Here is a 23,474-nt window from a genome sequence, read left to right as displayed (position 1 = left end):
TTCATTTAATACTATATATCTCATTGAATTGTAGTTCTTTTTGAAATCATAAAATCATACAGTATTCTACATAGAACTTAAGAAATGTAAGTCCCTATATATCCATAGATTGCTTGATGCAAAAAATCACCAGGGAGGGTGCTTATTGAAAATATAGATTCCTGGATGCTACCCCAAATCTACTTAATCAGAATCTTCAGAGCCTGGGGCATCTTTAGTTTTAACCATGTCCCAGATGAGTTTATAACCACTCAAATTTGGAAAACATTGGTTCAGTCTATTCCTCTCATTAAATAGATGAAGTAACTGTAATCCCCTGCCTGAAGATAAGCACCGTGCCCAGAGATCATATGGGTAGTTAGAGGCAGAGTCAAAACCACAGCTGAAGTAATGTGCTCTCTCCACGGCATACCTATCCCATCTAGAATTATAAGCCTTAAGAGAGAGGAACTGGATTCCCCACCCCCCAACCCCCACCGCCCATGGTATTTTGCATAATAAATTGCACATAACCACTTGAGAAATGTGTGGTGAACTAATTTTAGGGATGTATACTGCAGACTCTATGTCAATAGCTTCCTTTTTTTTTTTTTTGATAGTAACAACATGTTTATTGTATCATCCAGTTGAGGAAACAAACACAAAACATTTCTTAATTTAAGGAGAATATGAAAACATCAGGAAATTCCTAGAGTACTACTACAACTATAGCCTTCACTTATAGTAAAAATTAAGCCATTCAATCATTTTGGTCATCAAACCAGTCTTTCTTTCCACTTGGAGCCTTGGGCCCACTGACTGGTTTTGCTGTGATAATCTAATCCACTCTAAGTACAATGATGGCAGCACTAGTAGCCAGTTTGATAGCCCAATATTTTCACAGGTATGTGTCTAGAATACCAGCTTCCAACATGTCCTTTACAGCAGGAATTTCTGCCTCAATATCTAATCCAACATTTTTATTTCCTTCTTGATGTACTGTGTAAAGTCAAGACATTATTTCGTTGGCCTTAACTCCAGAATTTTCCGCCAGTGCCCAGGGAATAGTTTCAAAGGCCTCAGCAAACTTCTTAATGGCATACTGTTCCAGTCCAGGACATGTCTCTCCATATGATGTGGTCTGTTTGGCTAGCTCAATTTCTGTTGCTCCACCTCTGAGTACAAGACGTTTATCCCTTGTGAGAACCTTAAAAATATTAACACCATCATCTACCGCCCTTTCTATATCATCCATCAAATTGTTTGTAGAGCCTTGAAGCACTGTGGTAGAAATTGCATCATCTTCCTTTTCATGCTTAAAAACAACCACCTGTTAATAAAAATCATATTATTTGAAACAAGTAGTTTTATAACTGAAACACCAGATTTAAAAACAGACAGAGAAAAATGAATGAATACACACTTTATTTTGAATAAATACAGGCACTTGACTCCTGAAAATTCCTTCCCAGTGGTCTCCTGACACTTGTCAGGAACTATAATATATTTTGACTTCTACTTGACTACTGAGAAATGCATATAATGAAGTTCCCTCAGGTGCAGTCTGTGGACCTGATGGGGAGATACAGTACAGGCAGATGAGAAAAGTCTAGTCCCACTCTAAACACAGGAGGGAGCTATGAGATTTGAAAAGATAAAGCAAACAGAGGGAAAAAAAATTTGGCTGTCAGGGAACATTGTTTTAGGAAATAATGAGCACCCTTCTAATTTTCCATCCTGTGACATAGGATTATTTCATTCATAATTAAGCCTCTAAGTTTTTGTAGTGATGTTCTTTGAAAAAAAAAAAAAAGCCCAATTGTACCTTCTTGGCATCAGCATTTTTTGCTGTCTTTGCTATGTCCCTGCACTTGTTTTGATCTGACAAGCTTAATGTCATTTGATAGGCTGAAAGCAGACCATTTTCTGAGAGCTGAGTGCTTCAAGGGCACTCATCCATATTGTGAGGAATTTCTATCCCTTTCTAGTACTTATATCTTCTTTGCTTTAGATAACAGAATAAAAATGAATACATTACAAGGTCTGACATCCTGTCAGAAGAAAAAAAAATTTAACTCTTCATACTATCTAGCATCCTAAGATGTAGACAGAAAGCTGTGTCAAATGTAAGAAGACCTTTTACCTAAAAATAAAAGTAGCTACCATTTAAAAAGAACTTACCATGTACTAGCACAATAACAACATACATATATGTTCTAATTATTTCATTTAGTGCTCACAATATTTAATAACATTTCATTTAATAGCCACAAAATTGCCATCAGAGAGGTAGTTTTATTTGTGTTACAGATTAGAAAACTGAACCTTAGAATCGTAAATTAAATTTGTCAAAATGAAATGTCAATAAATAGATAAGCCTTGATTCAAATTCTGATGTGCCTGACTCCAAACCCTAAGCAATAACCTTTTATTACTCAAAGTATCTTGGTAGGTGCAGCCTTATCAATCTCACCTGGGAGCATGTTAGAAACACAGGGTATCTGGCCCCACTCAAAACTTACTGAATCAGAATCTGCATTTTAACAAGTCCCCTGGCACAACTCAATAGCAAAAAAACAAGCAATCCAATTAAAAAATGGGCAGAGGAACTGAACAGACATTTTTCCAAAGAAGACATACAAATGGCCAACAGGTACGTGAAAAGGTGCTCAACATCATTAATCATCAGGAAAATGCTAATCAAAACCACAATGAGATATCATCTCGTACCCGTTAGAATGACTATTATCAAAAAGACAAAAAATAACAAGTGACGATGTGGAGAAGATGTGCACTGTTGATGAAAATGTAAATTGGTACGGCCACTATGGAAAACAGTATGCAGGTGCCTCAAAAAATTAAAAATAGAACTACAATATGATCCAGCAATCCCACTTTTGGGTATTTATCTGAAGAAAATGAAAACATTAATTGGAAAATATATATGCACCCCCATGTTCATTGCAGCATTATGTACAATAGCCAAGACATGGAAACAACCTAAGTGTCCATCAATAGATGAATGGATAAAGAAAATGTGGTGTATATATATACACACAATAGAATATTATTCACGCACAAAAAAGAATGAAATCTTGACATTTGCAACAACACGGATGGACCTTGAGGGCATTAGGCTAAGTGAAATAAGCAGAACAGAGTAAGACAAATACTGTATAGATCTCTTATATGTGAAATCTAAAAAACAAAACAAAAACCCAAGCTCATAAATACAGAGAACAGATTGGTGGTTTTAAGAGGTAGGGGGTGGGGGTGGGCAAGATGGATGAAGGTGGTCAAAATGTACAAACTTCCAGTTATAAAATAAATAAGTCATGGGGATGTAATATACAGCATGGTGACGATAGTTAACAATACTGTATTGCATATTTGATAGTTGCTAAGAGTAAATCTTGAAAGTTCTTATCACAAAAAAAACACTTTTTAATAGAAAAAACAAAACAAGTCCCCTGGGTGATTTTTAAGCACATTAAAGTTTGAGAAACACTGCTATAAAGGTCTAGGCTGCCTGTCCTCTCGTAGAGCTCAATGACATATATGTTATGAAATGTAGTAATCCAAAAGATATAAACTGACTGGTAGATCAAACATCGTATTAGGCTCAAAATATGATTTTTAAAATCAGAGCAATACTTTTATATGACTCATATTTGTTTTAAAATTCAGTTAGAATATGAAACTTCTGGGAACTTGTGCCTAGCATGCCTCCATTATTCATCATAATAAAATATTCAGCAAGTTCTTATTTACTTAACACTCTGAGTTATTATCTATAGAAACTGTGATAAACAGGACCCCTTGCCTTCCAGGGACTTAGAGTTGCAGTTGACTATCTGTCTTAGAACACAAAATAAACTCTTCAATTAAAAATAATAATAATGGGTTAATTAACATTGCCTCATTCTTCTTTTCTCCCCTTTCCCATTCCTCACCCCTCTCTCTACCTCCTATGTCTTACTTCCCTTAAATACTGAAATTGTTCTACTGCTTTCTTAGGAAAGTGGACTTCAAGATCCTTCAACATTGCTTAATCTCTCATTCATCCCTCTGGGGAGTGATTGAGAAAAGGAAAGCCCATGGAGTTTGCGAATTACCAACCTCATATAATAAAGGGCTACCGGTCTTAGCCCTTTCATTATAACTAATGTGCTAGTCTCCATCCCCATGGGAGAGCTTGGTTCTAATAATAACTACTTCAAGAATATAAAGAAATAAATTGAAATTTTGGAAAGAATGAATAGAGTCTAGGGAGACATGTCCCATAGCACTTAGGAAGTTTCTTAAGGGAAATCAGGAGCTGAAGAAAGCAAAAGTAAGTTTAAAATTACCTTCCAGACTGAATTCTCTGACAGTTTATTAGAGTCGGTTTCAAATGGCCATGTCTGGCTGTAATTTATGTTTTTGAAATGCATAAAATACTTAATGACAATATAAGATCTTCTCAATGAGAGATGTTTACTGAAAAGAATATTGTATATATTTTAAATTTTCTTAATACAACCTTAATAGTTCTAAGAAATCAGGAAAATGAAAAAAAACAGTTAAGTATAATGGGCTAGGAATTTTTTCTCTTTCATATTAAGTGGCTTTAAAAAGCAAGAATCCAATTGCTTTGTCTAGGGTCTCTCATCTCTCATTACTCTCCATTCTCTTCCCTTTCTTGTTGTCATTTTTCCTGACTGCACTACTTTATCTGCTTTCAAGATCTTTTGATGCCAAGTGGTACAGAGTTTCTTTTCATTATTCCTGAACTCTTAGTGGATATTTACACCGTCATTTGCAATGTGACATCAGTCAAACTTGAGACGCTGTGATCATCACAGCCACTGCAATAAAGTGTTGGTGCTTGGTCGAAAGAGGTAATAAATTAATTTGGTTCAACTGACCTGGGAGCATGAACAAATTTTAAGAAACTACTTTTCAGTTTAGGAAAAAGAAAAATCACAAGTTTAATGACTTCTATTGCTCTGCATATTTTATTTATTTATTTTTTTAGTTCAGGTAAGAGAAAAGCATTTGAACAGCATGAGTCAACAACTTTTTATCTGGAAATAAAAATCATTTTATGATGCAATGTCACCTTCTTTCTTTTTCACTGTTCATATTAGAGGGTATTGACTGCAAGAAAAAGCCTTCTGTAACCTCAATTCACTTCCTGATTAAGAATATTAGAAGCTGAATGTAATATTAAATAAAAAGCAGTTCAATTCTCATGTTTTATTGATGTAGCATCTGAGATATAGAGGAGTAAAGTTCCTCTCCCATAATCACACCACTGATTGTTGAATCAGGCCTAAGAATGCAAATGTCAGCTCCATACTATTTTGATCACACTAGGAACTAAATTATGACTTAAGTTTTTGCTTTATGTCTAGTTTCTTGTAAAAAGAGAATTGGGACAACACAAGGAAGATCAAATCCAACCCATTTTTCTGCCTTAGTGGATGAGATTTATATTTCTTTTTAGTAAATCTCTTGGGGAATGATGACAAACAGAATAAGTCATAAATTGCAGTTCAAAATTAAGGTACACAAGACCAAAATCAACTCTGGCCATGAAGCTGACCCTGATAAATGAGCAAATTCATCTTATTGATCAATAGGGGTCAGTAAGGCAAGGCCTAAGTCTTCATTTCAACATGAGGATTAACTTAGAAAGCATAAACCTGAACAGAATCAGAAGGATTCAGAAAGGACTGAGAAGGACCCTCAAGTTTACATTACTATAATGCCACTCACCAGATTTGATCTAAAAATGTTCTTCATTCAATAACTCTATAAAATAAAACCACAAACACAATTGACTTAGAGAGTAGACAGTTAATTCAATAATAACATAGCACTTCAAGGAGGAAAAAAAAACAAATAAAGCAAAAAGCAAGAACAAAAATATTCTGAAAGATCTCTCCTGCAAAATGAAACACTTAATTTATCAAGCAGGGAAACACAGGGGTTTACTTATGGCCTCTTATTGTGGATATTTTAGTGTAAAACAGATATGTGCCTCACTCAAAGTATTCACGATCCTAGGAAGGCAGGACTAACATACAGGATATGCTAGTCATTGTTTTTTCACACATTCTGCTTCATTTTCTGCTCTTCTCTAATTGTTCTGTGCCTTGGAAGGCTGCCCCATTCAAACTGCATCTCCCAGGCTCTCTTGGCTTCATTTTGAGTTCAAAGAGGAACATTAATTGGATATAAGTGAAGAGAAGAAAGGTTGGGGGATATCTCCTCCATTCCTTCCATGCTTCGGAGCCACATATTGGACAATTTCTGAATCCCAGCTCTCCCACTGGGCAGGCCCACTTCCAAGGTGCTAGTTATCACCAATTTTGGTAACACTTTTTCCAACTCTTGCCCTTCAGCTCTAGAGGTGATAAAAGCTTCACGCTGTTGCTCCTCCATGAATACCAACCATCCTTTGTTGTTTTTTTAAACAGCTTTATTAAAGTATAATGGTATATATTTAATGTATACAATCCGATGAGTTTGTACATACGCATATAGCCATGGAACCATCACCACAATCAAGGTAATAGACATACCTGTCATGTCTAAAAGTTTCCTTGCATCTCTTTGGGTTTTTTTGTTTTGTTTCATTTTATTTTGTGATAAGAAAACTTAACATGAGATCTAACCTCTTAACATATTTATAAGTGCACAATACCATACAGTTAACTACAGGCACTATTTTGTACAGCAGATCTCTAGAACTTATTCATCTTGCATAACTGAAAATTTACACCTGTTGAACTTCTCTTTTCCCTCTTCCCCCAGTCCTTAGCAACCATCATTCTATTCTCTGCTTCTATGAGTTTCACTACTTTAGATAGCCCATATAAGTGGAATGCAGTATTTGTCCCTTGGTGACTGGCTTATTTCACTTAACATAATATCCTCCAGGTCCATCTATGTTGTCCCAAATGGCAAGATTTCCTTCTTTTTTAAGCAGAATAATATTCCATTGTGAGACATATAGTTTTTCAGGCCTGAAGGGCCTGGACTCAAGCAAATCACAGCCCTGCCCTAAGATAACCACTATCTTCTACCCAGTTTGTGCCAAGTGTTGCAGTTTGAGGATGGCAACAAGGCAATAAGCGAGCTTTGTCTGGGGAAGGCTGACCAGCCTCTCACACAGGACTGGGAAGTGAAAAGACCTTGACAGGATCACCATGTTCCAGGATTATATACTGGGCTTTTAGGCTGTAGTACTTATTAGTTACTAAACTCAGAGGTTATTGGTTTTAGGATTCTGGCTCACAACTCTAAAATCATAAGAAATTTGGGAATGAAACACAAAAAATGAATTTATTGAGTTACATTTGTAAATATTGCTTTAAAATTGATTTCAGTTACTTATACATATTGATCAACACATTTTTCTCCCAGGAGACATATCTATTTGGGAAGCTACCTACAATGTATGGTACAGCATTCTTCTGGTGGCTGAGGTTTCCAATCTTTTATATCAAGTAAGGAGGTTTAGAGCATCCACAGAGTATATTTAACCAATTCATTTTAATCCTTTCATGTAGTAGATAAATAAAGTGAGAAACATATGGCATCTAGAACAGGTCTGTACACATAGTAGTAAGTCTACGAATATTTGTGGACGATATAGAAATGGGAATATTGAGCAAGGAGGATAAACTCTATGGGAAGAAGTTTCCATTAGACTTCAAATTATTTGAGTTGTGAGGACAAGGACAGAGGTGATGCTAAACTTAGAAATTCTCAAATCACCTCACAAAAAGCATGACCCTGTTTATTACAACGTATGTTAAAACTTGTTAAGAATTATTGCCTCAAATGATAGACAGTGAAAGGAGAGAGTAAAACAGAACACATATTTCCTGACTTTCAAATCAGGGATACATCCCTTAGATAACAAACCTCCAAGGTTTCTGAAGTTATTCTTTACTTGATACAAATCATATAGTGATGATCATTTTCAATGAGTAAATTGTTGCCAGAGAATTGAATACAACACAGCCTGCAAACTATCATTTTGAAAAGCACTTTTGGTATTTTAATTGTAATATTAGTTTCAATAAATTTGTTTGAATTTTTGTCAAAGTTTTAAAAATGAAGACTTCAACAATTTTAGGTAAGTGATGTTTTACAGTTGGGATAGAACACAAAGATTAACTGGTCTAACTCTCTTATTTAAGAGAGATTAAAACCTGAGCCCAGGAGTTGACTGTCTCAAGTATTGTAGCTTACATTTGTTTGTAGTGGAACCAGGACAGGAATCTAAGTCCCCTAAAGCTAGCTCAGTGCTCTCTTCTCTCTGATATAAATCAAACCCAATTTTCATGAAGAATATATGACTTGTTCTCATAAAACTAATTTATACAAAGGCACAGAGTCCTTTAAGTGGATAAAAGCCCATGCAATTTTTAACACTTCTGACATGTATACTATTATTTGCTCATTGGGATAAAATGTCTATCAATTCCCCTTTACCTTGGAATGGTTTCTCTTAAGGGAACTCAGGCAATTAAGAGTTAAAATCCTTTCTATTGAGAAAGTGATAAAGGAGTTTGAACAACTAAAAAAAATGCATGTTATGTGTCTCTTAGTAGGTCGTGACATAATTCTGTTAAAATTTCAAAGAATTGAAAGAAAGTAAAGGAGTACACGGAGAACTAGACACCTAAGTTATCTACCACAAAACAATTAGCAAAACTATCAACCGGAGTGTTGTGGAAAATAGCAAGTATACCTAATAAACTCATAAAACTGGCTAAAGAGATGTCTAGAAAGAGTAAAAAAAAATTCAAGTGACTTTTTTAAATGCCTCTGATAATATACAACAAGATAAAGATGAACTAAAGAAGGAATTGCTCAGTTTTAGAACAGAATGTAGACATAATACAGAGTGCCCAGGACAGCCTTTCCAGCCAAGAAAAGATTCAAAAGTAAACAATGTTTCAGAGCAAAGAAGAAAAACAGGCCAGTAAAATGCAGTATCAGGGTAAAGAAGTGATGAATGTAGCCATATGATCCTTTTTTTAGATCTCAGACAGATTTCAGAGCATTCCTAACTTTCTTTGCTAGGCAACCCACATCAGCCTCACAGGTGGCCCAAGGCAGATAAGGACTTGTCTTGGAAAGAAATGTGGGTGTGGCTTTTAATAGAGTGAACGCCCAATAAGAATCACAAGCAACCTGACAGAAAAAGAGAGAGAGAGAATTTGTGCTATTAGAAGCACCTTGAACTTAGACTAAAAGGGACAGAAACAGTTCAGAATAAGAATTCTTGGTATCCTCAACCTTGTGCACACAGGAAGCACACTAAGAAAGCTACTTAGCTACAAAAGTGGACTATTTATTTTAAGGAAGATAGGATGACTCAGAAGGCTGAACTAAGATACCAGAGGACCAACTGATGACCCAAGGAATGGGACTGGGCCCTAACCAAGGACCTGGAAGCATGTGCCCAGTTGAATTTTAGAATTACTGTGAATTATTCCTATTCTTGAATAGAACTGTCAATTAAGGCTATTGCATGCCTATCTCAATATTGTAAGTTAGGTAGGAGGAGGGCAGATAACCCATCTCTTTATTTCACAGGTCTTCTGATTCAGAGGGATAAAATTCGAGGAACTGTACCTGAAGAGTCTCTTCTGTGCCTAGACATAATGAAGATGACAAGGTCCCAGATGTTCATACATTGCCATAAAGGGATAAGACTTTGGTGGCCTTGGAAGGGGATGAATTATATTTTTTCATGTGAGAAGAATGTAAATATTATCTGTCCAGAGGACTGACCATGGCAGATCAGGGATGGCTGCAAATCCTTCACACTTCTTTCACTGAGAGATTCCTTTTTCTATCCCTTTGAACTTGGTCTGGCTTTGACCAATGAAATATCATAGAAGTGATGCAGAACCGATACTATATAATGGCCTTGGCCTAGACTTTAAGAGGACTGATGCTTTTACTATGGTCTCTTATAAACTTGAGTTGCTATGTAAGAAATCTAACTAGACTAGAAATCTGCCAGGCTAGCTATATGGAGTGGCTCTGGAAAAGGGGGGAGAGAAGGATGAGAACCAGCCCACATCCAGTAGCTCCAAATGACCCATCCCAGTCACTCTAGCTAATTCAGCTAATATAATGGAGAAGAAAGAAGCCTTGCTGTCCCTTGTCTGGATTCCAGTGCCTTAGAATTGTAAAACAAAATAATGATAAATCGTTAGTTTCAGCAACTAAGGTTTGATGTAGGTTGTTATGCAACAATGGATAACCAGAGCACACATATATGAATTAATAATGTGCAGAAGACGTGGCCTGCAAAGAACACACAATGTTCATTGAAGGTGAGAAATACTTCATAAAATATTATTTTCTACTTCCTATCATTGTCAAGCTCATTTATTGGAGTGCAATGGACATGATTCATGAGAAAAGATGTCTTGTCAACAATTTGATGAAATATAATTATTAATTTTAAAAAGAATTTTTAAAATGAAAGCCACGTCAAATGAACTTACACCATCAGATAGTATATTGGGTCAATTAATGAGGAAGCAGTAAATTCTTTTTTTTTTTTTTTTGTGAGGACGATCAGCCCTGAGCTAACATCCAATGCCAATCCTCCTCTCTTTTTTTTTGCTGAGGAAGATCAGCCCTGAGCTAACATCCATGCCCATCTTCCTCCACTTTATATGGGACACTGCCACAGCATGGCTTGACAAGCAGTGCTTCAGTGCGCGCCTGGGATCTGAATCTGTGAACCCCAGGCTGCCAAATCCCAGCACGCGCACTTAACCACTTGTGCCATCAGGCCGGCCCAGGAAGCAGTAAATTGTGATAATCTGGGTTATATTCAATTATATAATTTGGAATCACAGATCATGATACATTTGACTCATTTAATTATTATTTTTCAAGGAGAAAAGGGGACCCATATTGAGTTTCTGATTATATTTCACACCCGGCAGGTGGCTCTCAATCTTTCTTTGCCTGTTAGTATTATTGAATCACCCTATCCATCATTTGTTTTGATATTTTTTTTGTTTTTGTCTCTAAGCAGACAAATGTTTCTAGCCTATATGAATCAGCATTGCAATGTATTTCAAGTCACATAATTATATCTATACGTATGTATATACTTATATCCGTAATTACAACTGAGTGTCCAGATATATGCTAGAAAAGTCACAAAATGATATGTTATGGTCATGAACATTTATTTTAAAAAAAAGAGATTGGTATGGAGTTTTTTCCAAGCTGGTCTCAGCTCTGGAGACAGGCGGGATTGTGCTGAACATTCTGTTGTCTCTAAGCACCCACACGTGTAAGGCAACCGACACAATGAGAAGGAGCCTTGAGCAGAACAAACCGAGGAAACCGCTGCAGTCGCCCGGGCCATACTCGAAGCCTTCCCAGTCTGCCTGTTTCTCAGCACTCAGTTCCCGCCGCCCAGGCTGAGCTCTCCAAGGTAATGAGTTACGGTCGCCCTCCTCCCAGTGTGGAGTTCATGACCTCCCTTAAGGTGGACAACATAAACTACCGCACCTCACCCAAAACCCTGTGGCGTATCTTTGAGAAGTATGGGCGCATCGGCGACGTGTACATCCCGCGGGACCACTTCACTAAAGAGTCCCGTGGCTTTGCCTTTGTCCGCTTCTTCAACAAGCACCACGCCGAGGATGCCATGAATGCCCTAGACGGGATCAGGCTGCATGGCCGTGAAGTGCGGGTGCAGATGGCACGCTATGGTCGCCCCCACCGTGGCCGCTACTGGGGAACTCCTTGCAGGTATAAACGCCATAACCGCCGCCTAAGGCGTCAATGCCGTTCCAATAATAAGAGCCGATCCCCATCTCAGGGCAGATCTCGCTTTAGCCACGAGAAGTCTCCATCTCGCTCTTACGGTACATCTCCATCAACCTTTGGATCCAGATCTACTCCAAGATCCAAGTCCTCCTCCATGTCCAGATCTTTTTCACCAACCACGTCCGGGTCTACCTCCAGAAGCCTTCCACCAGAAAGGACGTCCAAGTCCACATCGCAATCCAATAATTCCTCCAAGTGTTCTGAAGAGGAAGGAGTGGTGCCCTATGAGGATAATGAATCATTAGCAACCAACCTAACCGAGGACTGCGGGGAGGGCTGGAGAGCAAAATACTGAGTTGATCAAAGAGTCCTTGGAACAGGACACTAACTATTAAAAAGGTTATTCTTTAACATGTTGTCTAACTTTTTACTTTTGTTTTAAGTTTTTCCTCAAGTAGTAATCTTCATTTTATACGGCATTTTGTTACTGTTAGTCAAATATCTTGTAAGTTAGTGAGGTGAACAACTTCCAATTATTATCGGTTTGGATATTTGAGGTAAAATTTCATTTTTCTTTATATACTGCTGACTTCTTGTCTGAAAGTAAACACATTGTTAATCTAATTTGTGGCCTCCTGACTTAAGAAAATGTGGGCAGCCTTTTCTTTTTGAGTAGTCAAAAACTGTCTAGTGACTGACTCATCAGTGCCATCATTCTTTTAAAAATAAAGACCTGTTAAGGTTGTTGTAAATTTATTTACAAGTGCCATTACATTCGGATCTAAGTGGTAATCTGGACCTGCATTTGTATAAAGACATTTCAGGTGAAACAAATTTATTTTTTAAAGAATTATTTATCAAACACAGTTCTAATCTCGTATGTACTTTTGTGCATTAGACCCCAGTTGTATAGCAATTGAGTAATGTTGGTTAGCTGTTAAGGTGATGTTTTGCAGTGCAGAATGCTTCACTATTTCATGTTTTCTCCTGATTGCTGCTATGTAAGGATGATGTGCTGTGCAGAAACAAATGGCTATCTAGTTTATTAAAAAGTCTGACAGTTGTACTTCCAGTGACCCAGGGCTTGCATATACATAACAGAGCATAAAGTGAGTACATCTAGCAGATGATACATACACTTTTATTTTTTCCTCTCATCCCCAAAGTGGTAAATCTGATCATCTCCATTTATAAACTTAAATATGAAAAATGTTAAGAAGCAAATGATTGGTAACTTTTTAAGTACTAATAACACGTTGTATCTTTTTGCTTATGCATATATTGTACCATAGCCACTTTCTGAAATTTAATTAAAACAATGTTCTGGTGTTTTAAAAATTCAAAATTAAAATGTGATTATATTCTCAATCATCAAATTGCAAAACAAAAAGATATTGAGGTCATCCATCTCAAATGTCTTATAAACAAAAATATCAAGGGGCCCGCCCAGCCCGTGGTGTAGCAGTTAAGTGCGAGTACTCCGCTGCTGGCGGCGGGGGTTTGGATCCTGGGCGCGCACGGATGCACCGCTTGTCAGGCCATGCTGTGGCGGCGTCCCACATAAAGTGCAGGATGATAGGCACAGATGTTAGCCCAGGGCCAGTCTTCCTCAGCAAAAAGAGGAGGATTGGCATGGATGTTAGCTCAGGGCTGATCTTCCTCACAAAGAAAAACCCAAAAAATCAAGACAACTGAGTACCAACATTCAGAGATCCAAGGTGTAAATATTTTAATTCAGCAAGCTAAAATTGAAGTGCTATACATCTGCTACTACCTCAAGGCTTTGATCTCCAAGCTTATCATGACCTTACCCTGTCTCTGCTCTGAATCTTCTTGAACTATCTTCTACGCCTCAAGTCTCCACTTCAACTTACTGGCTTTGAATTAGTGTTCTGGGAGACAGTTATTACTAGCTTGACTTTGGAATTTGGACCTGCCCTGATTCCCTTGCTTCTCTTTTAGTTCAGCATTGCTGGCACTAACTCTAACCCCACTAAACTTTTCCTGGTTACTTCATGGTTGCCAATCCAACACTCTGAGTCAGGCATTATATTCAAATCCCACTGCCCAAATCTCTTTGTTGAGCAACTGACTAAATCAAACTTTGAAAAATAGGTTCAACTTTTTCATATTAGAGTTTAAGAAACTGGAGTCTAGAGAGACTAAATGATTGGGCAAATAATGGATTAATGATTGGACTTCAACCTGGGTCTCTAAATTATCCACCCAATTCTCTTTCCTGTATATTGAATTACCTCAGGACATTGCCTTTAAATACTGAATTGAAATGATGTTTGGGAACATCAATTATGATGTTTGGGAACAAATTTTAAAAACAAGACTTTAAAGTAGACAATAACTGAAATGTTGTAGGAACTCAATGTTTGAGATGAAGTATATTCACATTGCAGAGGAAATTTCAAACCTTAAGTGAAATAAATGTATTACTAGTATTCAGAATCTACACTTAAGCCAATGGTTATTATTAACCTAACCAAACATCTGTTTAAACTTTTTAAACACACCACACATAAACATGCATGCGCACACACAAGCACACACCTACTCACACTAATTAAGATTTTGCTAAACTTAGGCATCCTAAAAATCCCACCAGGGAGCTAATTGGTCACATAACATTGTCTCACTATTTATTAAGGTATCAGTGAAAGACATTTTAGTTCCCACCAGGACCATTTTGTTTTTTAATATAAACCAAATGTTCAGTGCTACCTTACTTCAGGATATTTTCTCTTCGTTTGAGAATTAAATGAGTATTATTGGGCCAAGGTATCAGAATACATTGTATAATATATGAAACACAGAAATAGGGACATATTGAAAAGATATCATGGTACAAGGAAGTAGGAAATTTAACTAACAGAATTAACATTATATGCCATAACCACATTTAATTCATAATCAAATGAAAATGATTGTTCATTTCTTTTCAACTTAATTATACACCATTTCAGTACCTAATAAATACTTCTTAAACAAATAAATGATTGACAGAAAAATCTGTTTTTTTTCATAAAAGACTAAACTCAATTAAACTAAAATTATATAAACATGTTAACTTTATGGAATGGACAATAGAAAATAAGTTGTACATGCAAAATTTATTAAAAATTACTTTTTGACATCTGATTAGATCACCCATCATATCATTCTCCTGTTGCAACTATTAGGATTCTTTCAATTGTAAGTGACAAAATCCTTCACAAGCTTACATTAAAAAAATGAAACACATTGGTTTACAGATCTAAAAATCCTAAGGTACATCTAGCTTTAGGTATTTCTCAATTTTTTTCTCAGAGATCTGCTCTTTCTCCTTCTTTGTCTTCCTCTGTCTCTTTATGGTGATTTTCCTCATTCTCAGATATACAAAATAGCCACAAGCATCTTTAGGTTCACATCTTACCAGCTTAGCAACCACAGTGGAAAATAATTGCTCATTTTCAGTAGTTCAGGCTAACTTCTCAGATTTAAACCTTAATTGCACTTTTGGTCACATGCCCATTATTAAACCAATTACCATAACCGGCGATTTGAGATATGCTGATTGGACATGGCTACATCATGTGTCCTTTCCTTTAGCCATGGCAGTGAATTCAGCCACACCTAAACCAACTGGACTAAGACCGGAAAACGAGTTCCCCCCCCAGGAAAATCAGGGTGCTGTTATCATAAGAACGTTAAGAGGACACAAAGCAGGCAAAAACAAAATCCACTGCTTGTTCTCAAAAGATAACAAATCATCTTAATCAGTGTCCTATTTGTTACAGAAAAAAAAATCAAAACTCAATTTATAGTCTGCGTCAATTATTCTTTCTGGGATTAATTTCACAACATTTTCACCCCAATCCCAAAATTGTAGTCACAGTTGCCCAAACAAGCCAAGGTCTTTCAAGTCTATTCCTTCTGTCTGACATAGTCTCTCTTCACTAACATGTACTCAACTGTCACTTTCCATCTGTAGAAACTCATAATTATATTTATTTTTTAAAATTTTTTGTTTATTGCAGTAACATTGGTTTATAACATTGTATAAATTTCAGGTGTACATCATTATACTTCTATTTCTGCATAGATTACATCATGTTCACCACCCAAATACTAATTACAACCCATCACCACACACATGTGCCGAATTATCCCTTTCGCCCTCCTCCCTCCCCCCTTCCCCTCTGGTAACCACCAATCCAATCTCTGTCTCTATGTGTTTGTTTATTGTTGTTATTATCTACTACTTAATGAAGGAAATCATACAGTATGTGACCTTCTCCCTCTGACTTGTTTCACTTTGCATAATACCCTCAATGTCCATCCATGTTGTCACAAATGGCTGGATTTCATTGTTTCTTATGGCTGAGTAGTATTCCATTGTGTATATATACCACATCTTCTTTATCCATTCGTAATTATGTTTAAAGACTCAGATGTCATATCTGAATTGTAATGTAATAGCTATATGAAACATTTCCCAACTCCCATTAAATAACTTTCACACAGTTCTCTGTACTTACACAATATTACATATATAAATCTATTATAGCATATAATATATTGTATTTTGATAGTTTCTATGTGATATTTCCCTCATGTGGAGTGTGAATTATTTGTGAGTACAGACTGCTGCAACATTTGATGTATCTCTAGTGGCTAGGACAGTAACTGACTCAGTTTACATTGGATAGATTAATTACCAAATAAGTCAAATTGAATAATGTCTCATATTCAGTAGCCAAATTTTGTCTTTACATGAACAACTTGAATTCCAAAACAAGTGTTAAGTGGGGCTGGTAATATTAATGAATCCAGAAACTCTTAGAGGTCTCCTTTAGATAGCATTGCAAATTAACATTATTTTCACCAAACCATCTTGGCTGCACTAACACACATGGAACAAAATCAGCAGTCAGCACTCATTACAGTAGGCAAAATAACTATTACGGATCTGTTTAAAAAGTGCTGTGATGTTTTGGCTAGTTTTTTTTTTTTTTTTTGGTGAGGAAGACCGGCCCTGAGCTAACATCTGTGGCCAATCTTCCTCTTTTTGCTGAGGAAGATTGGCCCTGAGCTAATATCTGTGCCCATCTTCCTCTATTTTGTATGTGGGATGCCGCCAAAGCATGGCTTGATGAGCAGTGCGTCTGTCCTGGCCTGGGATTCAAACCTACGAACCCTGGGCCACCAAAGCGGAGCACCGGAAATTAACCACTACGCCACTGGGCTGGCCCCTCTGGCAAGTTTTAAGTAATATTTATAATATTCATGAGAAAGGAAGACGAAAATGAAGCTAGATGCATTTGTGAGAATTCCTTAAGCAAGTCTTTGGGTGAGCAGAAAACCTGCCAAAGTTTGTTTTTTGTTTGTTTGTTTATTTTAACAGAAGCTTGAGGGATTGCATAATGCAAGATGAAGCCATTAAGAACATTGGACAGCTCATTTTGAATCAAGACCTGATCAAAGAGACAGTGAGGAAAAAAAAAAGAGTTAAAAGGGAGAGGACCCAACTAAAGAGATTCAGCTACCACCCTGGTGAACTACCAAAAATTGTGGGCTTTCTTAGTGTCTATGATTTAAGGAATTCCTGAGGAAAAAATACAGAAGTCCCTGGGCACCTGAAAATGAGAATCAATGCATTTAACTAGGATGACTTTGGCATGGCATTTTGAAGATTAGTTATGTAATGTAACTAGCTGCATATGGGTTCTGTAATTTAACATAGAAACAACTAGAGCATATCAGAGCCTGAAAAGCCTCCTGAAAGCCAGAGAATAGGCTCATGCGGGTGGAAGGAGGTGAAGGCCAGTGCTTGGTACACAACGATCCCTCAGTATTTGCTGATTTTGTATGAAATGGAACCTAACTCAAATCCAGTCGCTACTTGGTAACCACGGGGAAGATAATGGATGCCTAGGAAACCGTGCCTGCCAAGCGCTAGAACAGAGAATCTCTATTAATAGAACAGAGACCCGACTCACCAGAAGCTGCAGAACCGCGGAAGGGGAGGCGAGAGGAAGCTAGGTGGAGGCGAGTCTGAACCAGTCAGATCCTGACATTCTGACTGCAGCAGAAAGTGAAGAAAACTAAAATCCAGTTACTGTATTTCAATACCATATCGTAAAAGTCACATAATTTTCCACTTGTTCATCAAGATGGAAAACTCAGAGTCCGACGATAAAGGAGATGGATCTGCCGCCCAGCGCAGAAGTCAGATGGACCGGTTGGTTCCGGAAGAAGATTTCTATCGATTTGTAAATAACCTGAGTGAAGACGGTTACAAACTTATGAGGCATAACAATTTGCTAGGCACTCCAGGTGAAAATACAGAAGAAGAGTTGCTGAGAAGACTTCAGCTAATTAAAGAAAACCCACCACAAAACTCAGATGAAAATACAGGTACATTTTACTTTTGGGGGAAATAGAATGGGATGAGTAAGGAACTTCATAATAGTAAATGTCAGCCAAAGATTATACAGAAGCAGCACAAATTAATTTGGTGCTAAGTAACTTCTCATAAAAACGAACTGGCATTTACTTGATTTTTGGTGAGAATGTCAAGTTATGTTTTTTTCACATTTGGGTTGTTTGAATTGGGAAACAGTGTGAAATAGCCTATTGATATTTTTCTTGGTTTTCCACGTCAGTTGAAAGTTCCTCCTACTTCTTGAATTATTTCTTCTATATAGACATGTGACTTCCTCACCAGCAATAAGAAATATTTCATGCTCTAATCAAGTGGTTCTCAATTGGGGGCAATTTTGCTCTCCTCTCCACCTCCAAGGGACATTTGACAATGTCTGGAGATATTTTTTGGCTGTTACAGGTAGGGGGTAGGTGTTACTGGCATCTGGTAGGCAGAGGCCAGGGATGCTGCCAAACATCCCACAATGCACAGGATAACTCCCCAAAACAAAGAATTGTCCAGTGCCAAAATGTCAATAGTGCTAAGATTGAGACACTCTGCTCTAACTTCAGGTCTGGTGATTCTCTCCCAGTGTGAAGTAGAGAATTTTACTATCTAATGAAGATAATAGTAAACATAGTGTGTGTGTGTGTGTGTGTATATATATATATATTTATATACACATATTTATATATATAAATATGTATTATAGTAAATTTATGTAATATATAGTAAAAACTATAATAGTTTGGTTCTTGAATATGGCCTTATATGTTCTGTGCTAGGTTCAGTTTATTCATTTGATCTGACCTTCAATTTCATGTCAATTCAAAATCTTGGTGACATCAAGAAGTATTCAAATACTTTTAAACCTATAAACCTTGTTTATATTTGGACAATGTCTACAATAGTCTTGTATTTCAAAACAACTTTATGTATTATCAAAAGCACTTAAGAGCCTAGAAGAAGTAATGTTGTAGACTAATGAGAATTAGACAATAATGTAAATTGAACTAAAATACTAGCACTGTACCTTAATTATTTAATTGCATTAGTGTTTTGACAGTGGAAAATGTTGTCTGGAAAACTGTTGTTGACTGAAAAAAAATGTTGTCTCTTAACATCCCTCCCACAGTGGTATACAAGACTGTGTATATGCTGAAATATAGAAAATAGACTTTCTCTCTTTTAAAAAAAACATTTCTCTAAATTTACCTAGGATTAGCTCACTTTTTTCAGATGGAATGGAAACTTTCCTGCCTTTACTGGTAAATCTAGACATGTAGTTTATAAAATATTAACTCTATTAATGTGAAATCTGTTTAAAACATCTGACTATTTAAGTTCATATTGTTTGTTTTTGAAACAAAGTTTTGAGTGCTATTTTATAGTAGTTCTTTCTGCACCCCCCCTCGCCACCTTTTTGTTAACAGGTGGAGGAAACTCTTTGGATAATGTGTCTAGTGGTGACTGTATAAAAGACTGGCTCAAGTCTTTCAGACCAACTGAAAATGTGACAAGTGGACAAAGAGAAAGCCAGTCTTGGAGAGAAGTAAGCCAGATTAATCCAAACAGTGACAATTTCAGATTCAGTTCAGAAATAAATTTTAACCTTAATAATGGGATCCCAAATCCAGAGAATGAATATGTACCATATACAAGACCTGCCAGACGAAAAAACATGGAAGACAGCCAAAGGCAAGTGGAAAATCCACAATCTGAATCAACATTTACAAGACCATCTAGATCAGAAAGAAGTACAACTGAAGCATTAATGGAAGTCCCACCTACCAGAGGTCAGCGAAGAGCAAGAAGCAGGAGCCCAGACCATTGGAGACCCAGAGCAAGAACTGAACATTGGTCCCCTCCAAAATCACTGGCTGAAATTTTACAAAGATGTCATCATAGTATATCATCTCAGACTTTTGAGCAGCCTCTGGTAAATGAGACTGAGAGATTTTCTAGAACTCAGCACCAAGAAACACTGAGACAGAAAATAACTGGACTTGAATTGCAAAATAGGAGTCTTTTTGCAACTTCTGGAACAAGGAATGCCATTCAAGGAGAATGTTCTCCAGACACAGCCAGCATGAATGGTGAATCCTGGGGATTGAGACAGATAAATTCAACCATACTCTTCGATCTTGAAGTAGGACAAGTTCATGCAGGAGCATATTCTCAGAGAAACAGTACAGCCAGTAGAATTCAATTAACATCTGAGACATCAAACAATACTGTCACTTTAGAAAGTGAACAAGGAGGACTTAGGCATATGTTTGCACATTCTGAGCAGGCAGATGTGAGAGCTTATGTCAATACCATCAGGATTCCCGTTCGTAGAATTCCAAACACTGGTTTTAATGATACAACATCTGTTGCAATTCAGAGCACATTAAGTCAGACGATGACAGGATTTAGTCACTCAAGTAACCTTATGGACAGTGACAGTGATTTAGAGCCTAGTGTCTCACCCTCAAGTCAAAACATGGAAAGGGCAGAGTCACCAAATGGAGGAGATGGTTCTGATGGTGGTAGTAGTTCTGATTCTAATTCATATCCTAGCTGTGACTCCCATTCAAGTTCCACACTGATTTTTAGTCCAAGCTCCAGTTACATGTCTAGTTCAAATTCTAGTCCCATTTCCAGTTCCAGTTCCAGTGACGAAAATTCAGAAATTAGCTCATTGATGTTTGAAGGCAGTGATACAAGAAGCACATCATCAGGCTCACCATCAGAGACCAGGCAAGAGAGTACACGTATGACTCCAACAATATTTAATGAAAGTGACTCTTGGTCCTCCCTTAGTCTGGACTGGTTTTTTCGCTTAAGTCAAGATGAGTACCAACCTAAAGCACTCACCAAAGCACAGATTGACAACTTGGCTTTAAGATCTTTTTGTGAAAATGATGCATTAAGATCCTGTAGCATTTGCATTACAGAGTACACAGAAGGCAACAAGCTATGCATCCTACCTTGCTCCCATGACTATCATGTCCACTGCATCAGTCGCTGGCTGTTTGAGAACTCTACCTGTCCTATTTGTCGCAGGGAAGTAGTAGATTCTGGTGAGAGAGAAAATTCTACTTAAGATCTGAATTCTCGGCTATATGAACTGTTGTAGTGATGGACAAACTGTTGTCTGCCACCTGCCTCATGTCCACTTTTGGAGGGATGTTTAAATATAACAACTTGAATCTCACTAAATCTGAATCTAAATGTAACAATCTGAACTGAATCATTGGTTCCTGAAGGAATTATTGGACGTTCCTGATTCCATGAGAGAAATGTCTTAATATGATATAATCAATCCAGATAGATTCTAAGAGTCTTATTTAGTCGGGTAAATCCCAGACATCTCATAACCCTGTCTTATCTTGGATGTGCATGCAAAGAAACAGGAACCCAACTAAAACAATAAAGAAGCGATTTAAGAATTTATTAGAGTCACTCAAATAAAGAAGTCATGTTACATTCATAGAATGCTCTGTGTAAAATGCTTTGAAAACCTTCTCTTCCTATCTACCTCCCCAGCAGTTTACTCTATCCCCTAACACTACCTTAAAGTTTCTCCCATTCCCACTAGCAATGTATCAGTCAGGGTTCTGGCCAAAAATTGATGGCACACTTGAAAAGGGTGATGGAATAGCATTTAATGAAGAAACTACTTACTAAAGTGTGTAAAGAATGAAGGGAGGGCCAGCCCCGTGGCTTAGCAGTTAAGTGTGCGCGCTCCACTACTGGCGGCCCGGGTTTGGAGCCCAGGCGTGCACCGACGCACCGCTTCTCTGGCCATGCTGAGGCCGCTTCCCACATACAGCAACTAGAAGGATGTGCAACTATGACATACAACTATATACTGGGGCTTTGGGGAAAAAAGGAGGAGGATTGGCAATAGATGTTAGCTCAGAGCCGGTCTTCCTCAGCAAAAAGAGGAGGATGAGCATGGATGTTAGCTCAGGGCTGATCTTCCTCACAAAAAAAAAAAAAGAAGAATGAAGGGAAACCAAGAGATGATGAAGTACCCTGAAGCTAGCAATTATGATAAACCAGTATTATCACCATTAGGCTTGAAGGAGCATAGAGAAGAAGTAGTTCCTGCAACTCAGAATATCCTACAGTTGTAGTAGAAGGCCACCTAATAAGAGCTGTGACCTTAGATAGACAAATGGTAGACACTGGCAACCTAAAGCTTGGAGAGGATCATGGAAATAATTACTCTTATCTTTCTTTCCTCCTGACTTCTAATCTCCTGTTGGTAGTTCACATTAGCCAAACCCAACCTGAAGACACAGTGCAAGAGAGACTGGTTGATGAAGCTGACAAAGGTCAGCTTCCTGGAATCACAGAGCAGGGTAGAGAAGGATGGCGAGTGGATCAGAGACCATCTACCACAACCAACATTCCCAACTCTCTTCAAACCCAGTCTGTGTGTGGTTTCTTGCCTCTTCCTCTTGCCCTCCATTCCGCTATTTGACTTGGCTCTTTAACAACACTCTTAATTTTCTTTTCTTCTACTCAGATCTTATATGATAAAGGAGAGAACAAGTAGATTTCATCTTTAGAAGTGATGAGATGACAAACTCTTAGAACTTAACTTTCTCTTAAAACACGTCACATTTTGGTTTGCTGTAATGTAAACAACTAAGGAAAAAGGGCGGTATAGGTATTTCTTTAATTTTTGGTTCATAAGTATATTCAAGTCTTAATTTCCTTTTATATATAATTTTAGTTCATATAATTATTTTTTAAAACAGATCCTTATTTCTTATGAATGGTTTTATGGTTTATATATGGCTCTTCATCTTTGTGTGAATGATCCAAAGCACACAACTGCTGCTTGGAGCCTCCCCAGTCCCAATCTGAAAGCATTAAAGGTAAAACCTGAGTTCAAAAACATGCCTATCTAATTCAATTCTAATTGTCCCCAGTAAAAGTATCACCCAAAACTATGACTATTTAAAATCAAATTTTACGTTATTCTTCCTTTCCGATCCAAACATAGTGAAGGCTTTTTCCCCTAATTTAGCCTGAAAACCCTTTTTTTGTTTTTTTTTGGTAACATTGGCCAGTCCAGTAAATTTTGCTTAAAGTTTTCATTCCTGGTTTAGGTGAGAGTATGTTGTATTATAACCGAAAACAATAGTCATAAATGTTGTGCAACGTGCAACCTATATTAGTGTGTTATATATACATATACACCTATATACAGTGTTAAGTATTAATCTGCTCTAAAGATTTAAAGTCGGAATCATCACTGACCTTTATTTTC

General features: G+C 37.2%; 2 protein-coding genes and 1 pseudogene across 2 annotated transcripts; 2 read left to right on the top strand and 1 right to left on the bottom strand.

Moving 5' to 3' along the window:
• Positions 1-601: 601 nt before the first annotated feature.
• LOC101404992 (T-complex protein 1 subunit theta pseudogene) lies at positions 602-6,408 on the bottom strand (annotated as a pseudogene).
• Positions 6,409-11,455: 5,047 nt separating this feature from the next.
• On the top strand, positions 11,456-12,145 carry LOC101404736 (uncharacterized). Its single transcript, XM_087426446.1, has one exon. It carries the CDS (start codon positions 11,456-11,458, stop codon positions 12,143-12,145), a length of 690 nt encoding a protein of 229 aa, XP_087282572.1.
• A 5,809-nt stretch (positions 12,146-17,954) lies between these two features.
• LOC101404478 (E3 ubiquitin-protein ligase RLIM-like) lies at positions 17,955-21,293 on the top strand. The gene is made up of 2 exons (XM_004435093.3): positions 17,955-18,198; positions 19,639-21,293. Exons 1-2 carry the CDS (start codon positions 17,955-17,957, stop codon positions 21,291-21,293), a joined length of 1,899 nt encoding a protein of 632 aa, XP_004435150.2.
• The last annotated feature ends 2,181 nt before the right edge of the window (positions 21,294-23,474 follow it).

Source organism: Ceratotherium simum, chromosome X (genome assembly GCF_057802395.1).
Source record: "Ceratotherium simum simum isolate JZ-2026a chromosome X, ASM5780239v1, whole genome shotgun sequence".
Taxonomy (NCBI): domain Eukaryota; kingdom Metazoa; phylum Chordata; class Mammalia; order Perissodactyla; family Rhinocerotidae; genus Ceratotherium; species Ceratotherium simum.
Note: the sequence above shows the minus strand (reverse complement) of the source record. Positions and strands in the feature narration are given on the sequence as shown.

Excerpts from the sequence above, each read along its gene's own strand:
- LOC101404736 (XM_087426446.1), top strand. The coding sequence starts at position 11,456 with ATGAGTTACGGTCGCCCTCCTCCCAGTGTGGAGTTCATGACCTCCCTT.
- LOC101404478 (XM_004435093.3), top strand. The coding sequence starts at position 17,955 with ATGGAAAACTCAGAGTCCGACGATAAAGGAGATGGATCTGCCGCCCAG. Across the intron at positions 18,199-19,638 it reads AAACTCAGATGAAAATACAG|GTGGAGGAAACTCTTTGGAT; the intron begins GTACATTTTACT and ends TTTTGTTAACAG.